At 34.4% G+C, this 14,995-nt stretch overlaps 1 protein-coding gene across 1 annotated transcript in view; it reads right to left on the bottom strand.

The window, feature by feature from the left end:
* Window positions 1-14,995, bottom strand: part of LOC144436841 (cubilin-like) — a 53,658-nt gene that overhangs the window by 7,494 nt on the left and 31,169 nt on the right. The window contains exons 13-29 of the mRNA XM_078125700.1: window positions 14,489-14,705; window positions 13,777-13,961; window positions 12,957-13,121; window positions 12,152-12,361; window positions 10,778-10,998; window positions 10,131-10,254; window positions 9,357-9,539; window positions 8,339-8,536; window positions 7,640-7,939; window positions 6,304-6,428; window positions 5,548-5,815; window positions 4,637-5,038; window positions 3,869-4,228; window positions 2,779-2,993; window positions 2,028-2,154; window positions 854-1,228; window positions 307-547 (exon numbers count right to left, since the gene is read on the bottom strand). Of these exons, the coding sequence (XP_077981826.1) occupies window positions 307-547; window positions 854-1,228; window positions 2,028-2,154; window positions 2,779-2,993; window positions 3,869-4,228; window positions 4,637-5,038; window positions 5,548-5,815; window positions 6,304-6,428; window positions 7,640-7,939; window positions 8,339-8,536; window positions 9,357-9,539; window positions 10,131-10,254; window positions 10,778-10,998; window positions 12,152-12,361; window positions 12,957-13,121; window positions 13,777-13,961; window positions 14,489-14,705 (3,916 nt within the window). The remainder of the gene's footprint in view (window positions 1-306; window positions 548-853; window positions 1,229-2,027; window positions 2,155-2,778; window positions 2,994-3,868; window positions 4,229-4,636; window positions 5,039-5,547; window positions 5,816-6,303; window positions 6,429-7,639; window positions 7,940-8,338; window positions 8,537-9,356; window positions 9,540-10,130; window positions 10,255-10,777; window positions 10,999-12,151; window positions 12,362-12,956; window positions 13,122-13,776; window positions 13,962-14,488; window positions 14,706-14,995) is intronic.

Here is a 14,995-nt window from a genome sequence, read left to right as displayed (position 1 = left end):
AAAATTGAGCAGCAACAGTTAATAGGATATGCCTGTCATCTTGATTATCCAGCCTAATATTAATACAATTCTCAGACTGGTAACCAAGGCCTATTTGGTTTACTAACGATAGACACAAACTAAATCTATTGTTCTTCAATGTGGTAGATTACACAAGTGGATGATAGCGATAAGCTAGTAACCCTGTAATCAAGATAATGTAAACATTGGAAGTCCTAAAACACTACACTGCAAGTTTATAGAATAATCTTTTTCAGAGAACCACCCTCCTGCAACTATAATTATATTCAAATAGCCAAAACTTACATTCTTTCAGTCCTGAAGTCTTGGTAAGTCACAACAATTCTCTTGCCCTGTTCAGCACTGACAGTCCATTCACAGTTCAATTTGTTGTCATAGTTACTAGGGTAGTTGGGTGATGTAAACTCTACATAATCAGTGTTAGGTACGTTAATGTGACCACCACAAGGTATTGCTGTAGTGAAAGTTACTGGTGTAGGTACGGTGGCAGGCTGTGTTGGTGTTGTTTTAGGTGGTATTGGTTCAGCTGCAAAGTAAAACGTGATGATACAATCAGTTATTCTAGATCAGTAGAGGAGAATACAAGAACTGAGGGTGAAAAAATTTCATTCATAAATTAATTTCATTGTTTTTATAATAAAATGCAGACATTGGTGATTCTGTCTGTTTTATCACATACAACCAGTGACATGCAAGCATTTACAAGTTGAACTTGTTAGAAAACAGGGAAAGTAAATACATGAATTAGCTATTAACAACTCTTCAAATGGAAGACAAAAAATGGTGGTCTTTGTTTCTCATTATATTTACATCATCAAATGGTTCTACTCACTCTCATTGTGTTCAAATATCCAAAGCTGAAATCCCCGTCTTGTAATGGTATCATCAGTGTCAAAGGTCAACCAGATGTTTTCGTGACTTGACATGACGGGCAATGGCAGGACATACAAGGGACCCGAGATACGTCTAACGCTACTATCCACATCACCAGAATCAAGTCCGTTTCCAATCTCCAACCAATCAAAACCCAACTCAGTCACAAAGTCTCTGAATTGTACAATCATTGGTAGTCCAGACTCTGTTGTTACGTTCCATTGACAGTGGACATTGTTAGGATAGTCTTGGGGATAGTTAGGAGATTCTATTACGACTACTTCTCCTACCTTCAGCATATACCAAGCACCACATTGTTTGGGTTCAGGGATTTCTACAAAGAAAATATATCATAGCTAGTAATACATCTGAAGAAGAAATCATGACCTCATTCCAAGGTGAAGATGTCAGCCAGTAGTCAAACTATTGGAAGTCTCTGATATTTTATTACACTGATTGATGAAATTAAGTTTAGTTGAAAGGAATTAGTAATTCAGCAATATGTAGTTTGGCTTATTTCAGATTGTTTAGTGGCATGGCTAACTAATGTCATCAATTTCAAATGATAAATACCTGCAGTGATAACTTTGAAAATACAAACTTTATAGACTTCATGATACCTTATACTAGTTAATACTATTTTATAGTGACACAGAGTTTTTAATCAGCTGTATATAATACAATGAGTAACACCAAAGTAAAGCTCTTTTTCTATATGCTACACTCATTTATAGCATTCATATCAAGTGTAAATGTATACTCTTTCAATTGGTTTATTTACAAGTTTACCCTGGTAACATGTGACCTTTTTAATGTATACTGTTTCAATTTGTTTATTTATTTATTTACAAGACTAGTATGTGACCTTTCTAATTCAACCAAATAGCAAATGAAATAGTATACTTTTACACTTGATATGGATAATATAAACGATTATGGTACATACTGAAAATGCTTTACTTTGGTGTTATGGGTTGTATAATCTAAGTTAGATTCTATACACTTGCCTCTTAACTGATATGTCTCTGGTAAGCCTTAATTACGAGAGTAACATAAAATATAAAGTGTACAAATTGATCTACCTGAAGATGATGTGTAATATTTTGTTGTCTAATCAAATTGGATTCTCTTACCTTCTTCATATTGTTCATAAGTAAGGTGGAAACCATGGTAACTAATTGATTGATCTGATGTAAACACCAACCAGGCTTGATGACTATTCACAATAATGTCTTTAGGTAGCTCTGGACCTGATAGTTCCTATACTCACAGAAAGTAAAAAATCAAAAGTTATGTTGCAACTAAATCACTCACGTTGCAATGTTTCACACAAAAAAGACACTAATTTTGAAGTAATGCAAAGAACAATGTGTAGAGCATCGGTATAAAATAATGAAATATCACTGAACAATTTATAAGTATTGAAAAGTTACCCAAATGTTTGTCAAATACTACAAACAAAGATGACAAAAGGTCAGAAGGTACTTTTCATTCATTATCAGATTATTCCTGAATTTTTTTTTTCTTTTTTATATTTTTTATCAAAAAGCATCAACTTAATTTTGCAGTGACTATAATAATAATTTTATTCTCAAATTAATGATAATAATACATAGCAGTTTTTTATATACATTGTACTGTAGAGAAAAAGACTGAAAAATAGTTGGTCAAGCAACTAATCGAGTTCAGCCTCGTTACTATAAATATACAGGAATACATGAACCAATATGTACTGCAACAGACTTCAACTTAACATTTCTTCCGTTACAGTAGCAAAAATAAAAGCTAAGTTATGAAATTCTGAAGGGTTGTCTCAAACGGTGCTTGCTACTGACATCACCCTCCAAGACTTGCTGCATTTAAAATAAAGAAATGTATACTTACAGAACCACTGGACATGTCTGATACTAATCCTTCTCCTACGTACAAGTAATCATAGTTTTCTTCCGTCTCAAAGACACTGAATGAGATAAGTATACCAGTACCCTCATCTACTGTAATTATCCATTCACACTGACTACCATGTGGATAGTTTATGGGATATCCTGGTGATGTGATGTTTCCAGTTGGACCATACAAACTACCACCACATGGATCAACTGTATGGAAATAATCAAACATTTTTTTTTACAATTAATTTGGAAAATTTCAGTCTAACCAAATTAAAAGTGAAATGTATATTAACTTCTGTCATTCAGGGTGTTTGTTTGGGGTTTGTAAGTAGTTAGAGACAGCTACCTGAGATATTATTCTATAGTTTTGAATCCCCGAAAAAAACTTTGAATCACTATTTATTGAATATTATTATATTAGGTTTCCCCACGAAATTATCTTCTGCAAACAAAGTGGGAAATCACTGGAATATGTTGTAAGTAGGTCATAACCTATTTTCTAGTCTACTTCCAATATGGTATCATTACCATTTACACCTCCACTCACAGTATAGTTTCAATATGGTATCGTTACCATTTACACCTCCACTCACATAGTCTAGTTCCTATATGGTATCATTACCATTTACACCTCCACTCACAGTATAGTCAAATTTATTACTTTAGGAGTCCAGAGATGCATGAGATGCAATTTAAAATTCATCCACAGCCACACAGTCATTAAGATCATGTCATTGTTAATCAATCACAACATTCTAACCAATAACACAGTCTCTCATAAAGTTAGTGTTCATTGGGGCAGTTGTGTAATGTCCAAATATAGTATATTTGTCAGCTCAGGATGCTACTTATACACTGTTTACATCACTATAACAGTTGGGGTTCACTGATTGGATGAACAACGTTTTGTGCTGATTGAGAAACTTTGACCAGACCTGGTTTACTTAGGAACCACGTTGACATCCTGACTACCTATTCTCCTATTGGTTAACATTGTACATCACTGATTACTCATTACATAAAAACAATCATTAAGTTTTTTAATCAACCTGTCTTTTTTATTCTTTTTTTACCCAACTTACCAGCAATGAATCGAATAGAGTACCCATTCTTATTGACACTGTTATCTGTAGTCCATAGCACCCATAGATCTTGACTGCCAGTGGCAAAGGAGCCCTCAACACTAGATCCTGACAGCCGGTACAACAGAGTTGAAGTGTCCAGGTGATCGTCACCTAATCCAACTTCTAGCCAATCGTAGCCTTCTTCAGAGTCAAAGTCATCAACCACCATCAGGATGTCTTTGTCTGAGAGTGATTCATCAATAGCTATGGTCCAGATACAGATATCACTGTAATCATACTCATCAGGATAATTGGGTGATTCTATCTGTACATACTCATTGTCTGATGTGATGACCAGCTCACCACCACATGTTTTCTCTGAAACATTAGCAGATTTAAAATGTAATCAAATATAGGTATAAAAATATTTGATGAAAAATGGATATCTATTTTGAATTTGTAATTAATAAAACAATTTCCCATTGTATTATTACTGAAAAAACAAAGTGAAACATACATAGGCCAAGTCCATCTTTGCTACTCATTAATTGTAAAAAAACAAAATTGAAAAAATGTGTAAAAATATTTATTACTAGCAATTGTGTATACACAAAGTGACTTGTAAAAACAAAAAACTGTTTTACACATTTTTGTAGCGTTTTGCAATTATTGAGTAATAATTAAACACAAGCTTAACTTCCATTTTCATCACATCATCAATAATATACAAAATAGACTATTTCAATGCTAACTGTAACATAATGAAATGAATAAAAAATAACTTACCACTGTCATCTATCTCTGTAAGAACAAGATTAAAACCCCTCCTAGTGACAGAGTAATCCGTTGTGAAAGTCAACCACATTCTGTCGCCATGAGATTCATAGGGATCTGGTGACAATGAACCTGACAGACTCAAGTCACTGGTTGTTAGGTCTGTATGATCAAGACCATTTCCAAGAACTAACCAATCATGGCAAGTCTCAGTCTCAAAGTCTTCAAATGTAACCTTGATTCTACGTCCACTCTCGGAGACAACATGCCAAATGCACTCTAAATCATTGTCATAGTGTTCTGGGTAATTGGGTGACTTGATTTCTTCTGATCCAACACTTGGTACGGTAATATTACCACCACAGGGTGTTTCTTCTATTGGTTCAGTAGGCAGTGGTTTGGGCTCAGGTAATTCTGTTGATGAAGTACATTACACAAAACTGTCAAATCAGAAACAAAGCATACGACTGGAGAAAAATCTTATAACGTTGCAATGCTACATTTCATCATCTGGCTTGACAAAAATCTTACTAATACTGTTTGTACATTTCATTGACAGTCCAAACAAGAAATCTTCAGAATCAGATTCCAGCTATATATTTTTAGATTTTTTATCCAGCTATTAACAAATGAAATGTAGCAATGTTAGTAAGATAGATTTTTTGTCATTGCCCAATGACATGATGTTTTAGGTGGCCTGGCTTTCACAGTAAATCCTCCAACTTTCATATTAATCTTAAAATTGTTGAAGTTTAGACTCTCTTGGTTAGTTCTAGAGTCTTTTCAGTGACATATTATACAAATATATCAAATTTTCATGGTATACCCAAGCAAGTGATATCTATGTCAGCAAACCAATATAGCCCATTTTGTTAGTGATCAAAAGATAACTTTTTACCTAAAAATTGAAAATCAGAGCTTACCAACATCAATTTCTTCAAGTTCAATCAGAAATCCTCTAAGTCTAAGGATCCCATCACTTATGAATGTAAACCATAATTCATTAGTTTCTGAGGTCCAGTACTCCCAGGGTTTGAAAAAGCCAGACAGATGATGGACTCTGGTACTGCCGTCTGAGTTATCAGTTCCTTCTCCAATGTCTAGGTAGTCAAACCATGGCTCTGTACTGAAGTCTCTCAGGTACACTGCAATGACTTTGCCAGGTGTTGCACTGATAAACCATTCACAATGCTGTCAATGAAGAATAATATTATTTATATCATGCATGAGCCAAGTTGAACAAAAAATATGGAATGTATACTCTGATCATTCTACATCACGACAACACAAGTCCATGTCACAACAAGCATGTCTACGTCACTGGTTCTGCTGTGTTCGAAATATGAGTCAGAACATTAAAAATTGCCATTATTTTCCCCAATTTTTCTTTGATATTACTGGTGCTGATATAATTATGTTATTCTCCAATATTTTTCTTCATTCAGCTGGAAAATATTCATGACCTAAGGGTTGTCACTATGAGTCTACAAATATATCAACTTAACAATTTCACTTTCTATTCTATGATGTAACTCTATTGTTACATGTATGGTATACAGTTTCTTGTACAACACCATGTGTAATACATGCATAGCATAGTTTCTTGTACAGCACTGTGTAATACAGGTGATGTTGACATCTCGGTGGTAGCCTATCATGTATTTATATGACTGACTTACTTCTCGGTTATCATATCTATCTGGATAGTTTGGTGAAATGATACGTAATAAGGATCCATTCTTTGCCATGTATTCACCACCACACTCTTTAACAGGGTCAGGTATTGGGTATGGAGGCTTGATGACTGAAATGAATATATTATGTTAATTAGTTTCAAGATTCAATACTTATATTGGTGATATGTTTATAGGAAAAACCACAGGGGCTTGGAATTGGCCATATTTGTTTACAAATAATTGTTTTTTGTTTAATGTTTACTTCTTTTCTTTTTTACAAATATTTGTTTTTTGTTTATTGATTACTTTTTTTTGCTTTTTTTTTGTTGCTCTTTAAAAATATCTTTTCCCTAGAATGTGCCATGTAATAAAATAATGATTTGAAAATCAGGTGTTTGTTTGTTTTTTTCAAAATCAACTTCATCTTCTTCTTTTGCTGGTTTTAATAAACCAGCTTTACTATGACTAGACAACCTTATTAGTTATCAATGAGTCAGTTCTACAGAGTACCCTTCCTTGTCAACACTTACCACGTGAAAAAAAGACTACTTTATGGTGAGTGGGGACAAGGAAGAGGTTATAGCGCTCAGTAGAAATAACTCATAAATAATTAATAAGGTAGTCATAGTAAAGCTGGTTTATTAAAACCAAGAAAAGAACAAGTTAAAATTGATCTAGAAAAAAAGACATGACACCAGCTTTTCAAATCATTACTTTATTACATAGCACCTTGTAGGGAAGATATTTTTAAAAAGCAAAAAACAAACAAACAAATAGGTAAAAGTAAACAAACAAACAAAATAAACAAAAACTAAAACTAAAAATAAATATTCATAAATATGGCCAATCCCAATCCCCTGTGGGAAAACATTCTTTTAATATTTCATCTTCCTTTCATTCATACATTCAATCTTTACTTCTGATCATACAACAAAAGTAATTCCTTTCATGCATAAGTTCAGTATGGGAAGTCGTTTGTTGTTTTTTTAAATTTGTTTCTACCAATTTATTACTTTTCATAACACCATGGCATTCTATTTATTTTCAACATCCAAGTTTAAATTAATCACAACCAAATTCATAATTTGGAAAAGTTGTTAATTCAATCAAAATCATTTTGTAGTAAAAAGCAACTCAAAGTGATATTCTGTTTAGCAGAAAAGGAAACTGAAGTCAAATTGTAACATGTCATTCTGAAATTACGGTAATCAGTGACATTATAAAAACTTTTTTTTTCCATTCCACTTATCCAGTAAAGATGCTGAACAAAGCTAACCCCCCCCCCCCCCCCCTCCTCCTCCTCCAGGAACTGGATAATATTACACATCAGTATACCAACCTTCATATGTTTGTACTGGGTATCCAGGGACATAGTCTAACACAGTTCTTTCAGTATAGGCAGCTACATACATCATATACCATGTAGCTGATTCTAGGTTACTCAGTGTCACAGCGTTACTGTCACCTCCTGGTATGTCAATCACCCACACACCACCTCTGTAATCAGTACGGTGGTACTTGACTTTGTAACCTAACACATCACATAATACTGGTGCCACCTCCCACCATACATTGATCTCTGATACAGATTTAGGAGCTGCATCTACACTTTGTACATTCTGTTCATCATATGTCATATCTAGGAGAAAAAAATAACATACCATTGGTTTACTTCAGGTTCAAGTCTAACTGTAGGGATTTCAAAAGTTGAAGCTAGCAAAACTAGTGTATTTGAGTGTGGGCACTGGATGGTATGATAGCAAGACATTACTGTGTCAGACTGTAGGAATACTGTGTTATGTTGAATATATAACAGAGTCAACATACAGTTCCGAGAACTAAATGATTATTATACAATGCATTATTTATGTTTACAGGTATGCATAGTAGAACATGTTAACTTCTGTTTGCATTGTTTGATGGTGCTTGTAAGAGTCAATTCTTTCAATAATCATTTTGTAATTAATTACATTGTATTTCCTTCAAATTACGCTGCATGGAATAATATTGTATATTAATGTGACAAAATGTATCTTACTATGTGGATGTATTTCACAGACATATCTCAGTCTAGTAGAGCATAATTCATCATAGAATTCACTATCTTCAGATGACCCACAGTCTTCTCCTGTTACATTACTGGGTTCACCAACAGCCCATAAACTCAGATGCCACTCTGATGGTATAGAACAATCTATCCATCTCCAGTCTCCTTCAACAGCCCTGTCAGAATAACCTATAGATATGAATAAACAAAAGACAAAAATAGACCAAAGGAAAAAAGTCAGAGAAGATACATATGTACATGGTCTCCTTCAACAACTCTGTTTGATTAACCTAAGTTATGAATAGACAAAAGAAAAAAAAATCAGAAAAGATACATAATTATGTAAACGATTTTCGTCAACAACCCTGTCAAAATAACCTTAAAAATAATGTTACAAATGGACAGAGAAAAGACAGAAACAATATAGATGTACATAACATGTGTCTGATCTACAGGATCTATTCATTAGCTATTCATTGGTGTATCCATAGACCCTTTAGCAGGTGGAGAGTGTATGGTGGAGAGTGTATGGTGGAGGGTCTATGGTGGAGTGTGTATGGTGGAGACTGTATGGTGGAGGGTCTATGGTGGAGGGTCTATGGTGGAGAGTGTATGGTGGAGAGTGTATGGTGGAGGGTGTATGGTGGAAAGTGTATGGTGGAGAGTGTATGGTGGAGGGTGTATGGTGGAAAGTGTATGGTGGAGGGTGTATGGTGGAGGGTCTATGGTGTATTCGTTTGCCAAGTGATGATAATCCTTTTTGGATGTTTACACAGAATAGAAGTAGAAGTAGAAGCACACCTACTATATCAGACCCTGTTTTAATACTAATCATCTAGTGGTAAAATACAACTCACGAATCCTTTCCACTTTGCTAGCTAGCCCAGAGTCAGCCTAATTGTATAACTTAGCTTGATCCAGTATCTAACACATTAGCCCATTGGGGACTACTACAAAAAGCTTCAACACTGTTATGCTCTCTTAAAATTGGGAGAACATATATACATACCTATCCAGTACTTGTTATTTCCAATTTCTCCTATCAGATAGTTCATCTCACTTTCATCATCTATTATCACCAAGTCTCCATCACTCGTCTCTTTACAATCGTCTCTGGCTTCTTCCCATGGCAACGGATCAGTTACAAACTTATAGCATCTATCATTATGACCTGGTTCATAACCACTAGGACCTGTATAAAAGATGATATGTAACACAAAAAAAAATAATTTTTTGCAGCTAATACTTTATGAATATAAAATTAAAAATTTGCATGAATGATTTTAGAAGTACATCAACTATAAACAAGAGCAAAAACTTCAGAAGTTGTGTTCATATTCAGGTTAAATTCATACTTATAAGTCCTAACTCCTGATGTACAGTTTTCTACAAGTCCATTTATCATTTCTATTATAACTTTAATACACACATACTTCTTTTTGTTCAGATGACAGGATTATCTTGAATCCAACATGGTAATTAAACTAGAAGTCACATATGGTGGCCATGTTTTTCCAAAACTTTGGAAACACAATAATCATAGACTTTGAATGATGGTCTGCAAAGTTGAGAAGTTTTAAGTTCAAGACAAAAAAATTAATATACAATATGAAGTTAAGTCAGTAACTGACTGACTGATTACAAGAACATAGTGTGTGACAAAGTTTATTAATTTCACTCGTTAGGTACAAATACAGTCTTATTTTTCCCCACTTTCTAGTTCCACATGCATGGGAATACAGAAATTGCCTGCTAAACAGACAATCATTTTAATAATACTTACACTGAATTGAATATTCTATTACAAAACCACTATCAGATATGCTCCAGTCTGATTTAAATCGAAGCCATGCCTCATGTGTGTACAAGATACGGGTTTCACCAGAGCTTATTGTCCCTGTCAGTTCCTAGAATACAATAGAAAGTTCATTTTCAAAAGTTTAAGAATTCTATTCAACACAATGCAATTTTTTTCATTAAATACTTGCAAAAATGAAATGTTTATTTTAATACTTCAAACCATACCATAGTACAATATGAAACCATGGGTTATACTTCCATGATAAAACAAACGTGCTATGCGATGTTTATTGCATAAGATGAAGTTCGAGTCAAAAACAGGATGGCTCAAGAATCCCATTACAATTCATCAATAATGCTTATAATAATGTTGGTTCTTATAAGTTATATAGTGCTTTCCCACTCTGTGCTCAGAGTGCTTTGTCAGTCTGATGTTAAACACTGGACTAGCCCTGGTGTATGCAACATAGGGCTGTTGCAGGCATTTACCTGTCCAGCTGCTAGCACATACTGTTGAAGTGTTCGTGCTAGTTCAGTTTCATTTTAATACAATGCTGACACTTTAAAATGAACCAATAACTAGCATAGCTGCTCTCATCAAAATTCCATGCACTAATCACACACACTCACAATGTAATCTTGAGAGTTGGGGTCTGTGCCAGATCCAATCAGTAACTTGTCATAACCCTGCTCAAGCTGGAAACTATCAATTGTCAGATGAATCTCATATCCTGGTTTGTATTCAAAGATCCATACACAGTCTGCATTGTGTGGGTAATGTTGAGAACTTGGATATGATGGCGATTCTATTTCACCTTCAGTCTCTACAATATGCTCCGTAACACAACCATCTGTAACAGAATTGTAACATTTAATTATCTTACAAACAATATTTTTTTCAAAGAATATTTGATCATTTTAAATTGTACAGTCTACAGACACTGAAAAATAAATATGCTTTGTTAATGAAATTGAATATAATTTTAAAAATAATAGTTATGTGAAGGGATATAGATTTATGTTGTTTTAGCTGTTCAGTTCTCGCTGCCTACTCATGTGGTTTTTTTGTAATGATTGTCAGGTGGTCATACCTTTGTTGTACCATAATTTTAAAGTGGTCATATGGATGAGGATTAGGTATTTATCTGGATTTTTAATGTATAAAACAATTTTGACATGGTGTCCTACTTGAAAAATCAATGTGAAACAATATACACCAAGTCTGTGTTTGTGACTCAATACATAGCAAAAGCTAAAAAAAAAAAAAAAAGTGTAACAAGTTTAATCTTTTGCAATTTATTGGGTTACAAATAAGGACTTGGCATATAATGTTTCACATTGATTTTTTAAGTAGGGAGCCATGATAAAATTGTTTCATAAATCAAAAATCCCCCCAAAAAACGAGTAAAATACCCAATCCTCATCCATATGGCTACTTTAAACTTAAGTCACGAACACATAAAATCATGAAGTTTATCTATGTTATCAAAAGAGGTTCTAAAATCTTCACTGAAAAAGAGTTTTGATAGGTTGATAGACTAATAGGCTTTTTCCAAAATTTGCCATGGTGGCGCTCTACTTCCTGTCTGTGTGTACCTTGGGGGTATACATGGTATAGGTTACTTGGTTAATCATACTGGCAATGCTGCTTTTGTCGATGTCTGAACAATGCAAAACACATCCCTGATTTACACTTCTATAGAATACCAAGGAACAAATCTCTTAAGAAACAGTATGATGATACCCCCAATATGAGTGAGGGCACTGTATTCTCAACTTCCTGTTTGCAATCTGCAATGGCCTATTAACTTAATTTTAAAAACAGAAGTTATTTAAAGGAGTATGTGATAGGTTTTTACAATGACTGCCAGTTTGTCTATAATCAAAGTGTTGTCAGAGTGTCTTATCAAGGTTCTACAATCTTTACAACTGTATTTTCAGGTGAGAACTTACAATATATTTAACTTTTATCTAAATAACGACAATAACCATCATAAGACTTACCATCATAAAATCTTATTTGGAATCCTAGGTAAGGAAAATCATCTTTGTTATCATTATCTGTTGAAAATGTCATCCAGACATCATTACTATCAGTGGTGAATATATACTGATCAGAGAATCCAACAAGAGATCCTGACATGTGTTGTAATCGACTTGGCAGGTGTGTAGAGTCTAAACCAGTACCAATATCAACCCAGTCATAGAATTGCTCTAAAGGGAAAAATCAAAATCAATGAATGCGAGTATCATATACATGTACAACCCACACTAAAAAAAAGCTGAATGATGCTTGCCTGTGGTGAGTAGGAATGAGACAAGTTTCATGCAAAGACATACAATGTACTTTGTGTCAGTATTAAAGCATAACCACCTCGTGATCTCAGATCTCATGACTCTGTTTACTAATAGAATACTACATGTTATAACATTGAGAGCGACTGTTACTATTTAAACTGATAAAAGCATTACATCATCAAAGACGACACCCACAATTCATCGTCGCAAACCACGGCCTGTTTTACGGCAACGTTCTTAACGAGCCTCATATATTGAAATGTAGTGGTAGGAATAATAACTCTGGTTTGCGAGAATGCCACAATTACTTTTGTCTCAGTTGTGTAGTTGTTTTTACCAAATTTTAAATATAATAAATAAATAAATAAATAAATAAATAAATAAATAAATAAATAAATAAATAAAGGTAACACACACAAAATAATTTGAACAATTACATTAATACACATTAAGAATAAAAAGAAATGACAACATGAATGACAATAAAACAGAAAATGTACGTAATCTTTACCTGTTTCAAATACTTCAATGGATACCCTTACACTACCACCAGACTCAGATGATATCAACCACTGACAAAACAAATTGTGTTCATAGGATCTAGGAAAGCCAGGTGAAGTAACATCAATAAATCCAGGGTTTGTTGGTATGGTTACCATCTCTTCTCCACTGCACGCTGCATGTAATAGGAGATGTGACAATATGCATGTATATGTATAATTTAAACAAGTCACAGAAATTTACAGTTAAGATAATAGGTAATCATACAAAATTAACAACTTTAAATAACAGTACTTGGTTTGGTAAAAAAACATAGAATTATGCAATTCTGATACATCATTTACTAGTAAGTAAGAATCAACATACTGATATATGTTCTATCCATGCACCCACATAGTGACATAGTCATACATGAATGCATGGATGGATAGATGTAAACACACACACACACACACACACACACACACACACACACAGTGTGACACGACACACGGACCTATACAAACCTATACTACCCATACCCACAAACACACGCACACATGCACACACGCACGCATGCACGCACGCACGCACGCACACACACACACACACACACACACACACACACACACACACACACACACACACACACACACACACACACACACACACACATATATATCCATATCCATACACCCAAACATACATACACATACACACTGGACTCACTGTAGACAGTGACCATTCCTATAGCCTTACTGAACTGCTATCGATTTGTATTAGACATAAATATATCCACAACATTGATGAAAATAAATACACTATAGCCAATTTTCAATAACAATACATACGTTCATGTTCCTTGAATTCGATATGAAATCCCCTCTTTGTCTCACTTCCATCAGTCACAAATCTCAACCACAGCTGTGACAGGTGAGATGTGAATGGACTGGGTAAGTCATCACCAGACACAATCATAAATCTTGTTGTCTTGTCAGAGATATCATCACCATCACCAAGTTCTAAGTAGTCTCTCCTGTCAAAACAAATAAGAACAAAGGACGGATTATTCAAACACTGATGGTGAGAACCAGTGTGCCCTCTAAGCCAATTTGATGTGTCACTGACACACAATTTCTAGTAGTGACTCACCAAATTTAGTGTTCCCCTATCTCTTACTTTGTGGTCACTCATTTAAGAATTGCCAGTTTTTATCATACTGACCCACAACAACAAAATTTGTCTCTCATTAGAGGGCACACTGAGAACATACTGACATAAGAAACGGGCAACATTAAATTCAATGAAATATAGTCTATATTAGAAGCTAAGGAAGGTCAATGTTTTTGAATCCCCATCCCCTCCACCTCCTCCCCCCCCCCCCCCCATCTAATTCAGCTGTATTTGTTACCAGCTATTCCCCTTGGCATACAACCTACATTTGTACATTGTAAAGTGTCTGTCCGTATCTCTGAGTCCATGATGAAATAATTACATAATATCAAATGACGTCACTTTGCATATGAACATCAAAACTGGATCTTTTCTATCCACTGTACTTACATTTTCTCCGTTTCAAAGTCTATAAAGATCACTTCAATTCTCCTACCAGTTGTAGAATTCACCGTCCATTCACAGTCTAGATAGTTATAGTAATCATTAGGATAGTTTGGTGATGTTACATTGACTGTACCAGTATCAGGTACTGTTATATGCTGTCCACATGGGGGTGGTGGTGTGGGTGTAACACCAGGTTCTGGTTTAGGTTCACCAGTCTCAACTGTAATGGAAAACAAAAAATATTGTAAACCATAGTTTTAACAGACATAGTTTTATCGTCAAAAACCCTACACATAAAATACACATAAGTTTTTGTACGAAATTGAAGATATGCACGGTCATCAGAAAATGAATCCAAAAGAATTTAACACAAAATTGAAAATAATTCAATTGTTTTTTAATGCTTAAGTTGACCATGAACATCAAGTCCAAGGCCAGTGTTAATGTGTGATTGCAAAGTCAAACTCTACTGTAATTGAAAAAAAAGTGTAAACGATTCAACGATTTCCA

The sequence above is a fragment of the Glandiceps talaboti genome, chromosome 6, assembly GCF_964340395.1.
Source record: "Glandiceps talaboti chromosome 6, keGlaTala1.1, whole genome shotgun sequence".
In the NCBI taxonomy this organism is placed as follows: Eukaryota; Metazoa; Hemichordata; class Enteropneusta; family Spengelidae; genus Glandiceps; species Glandiceps talaboti.
Note: the sequence above shows the minus strand (reverse complement) of the source record. Positions and strands in the feature narration are given on the sequence as shown.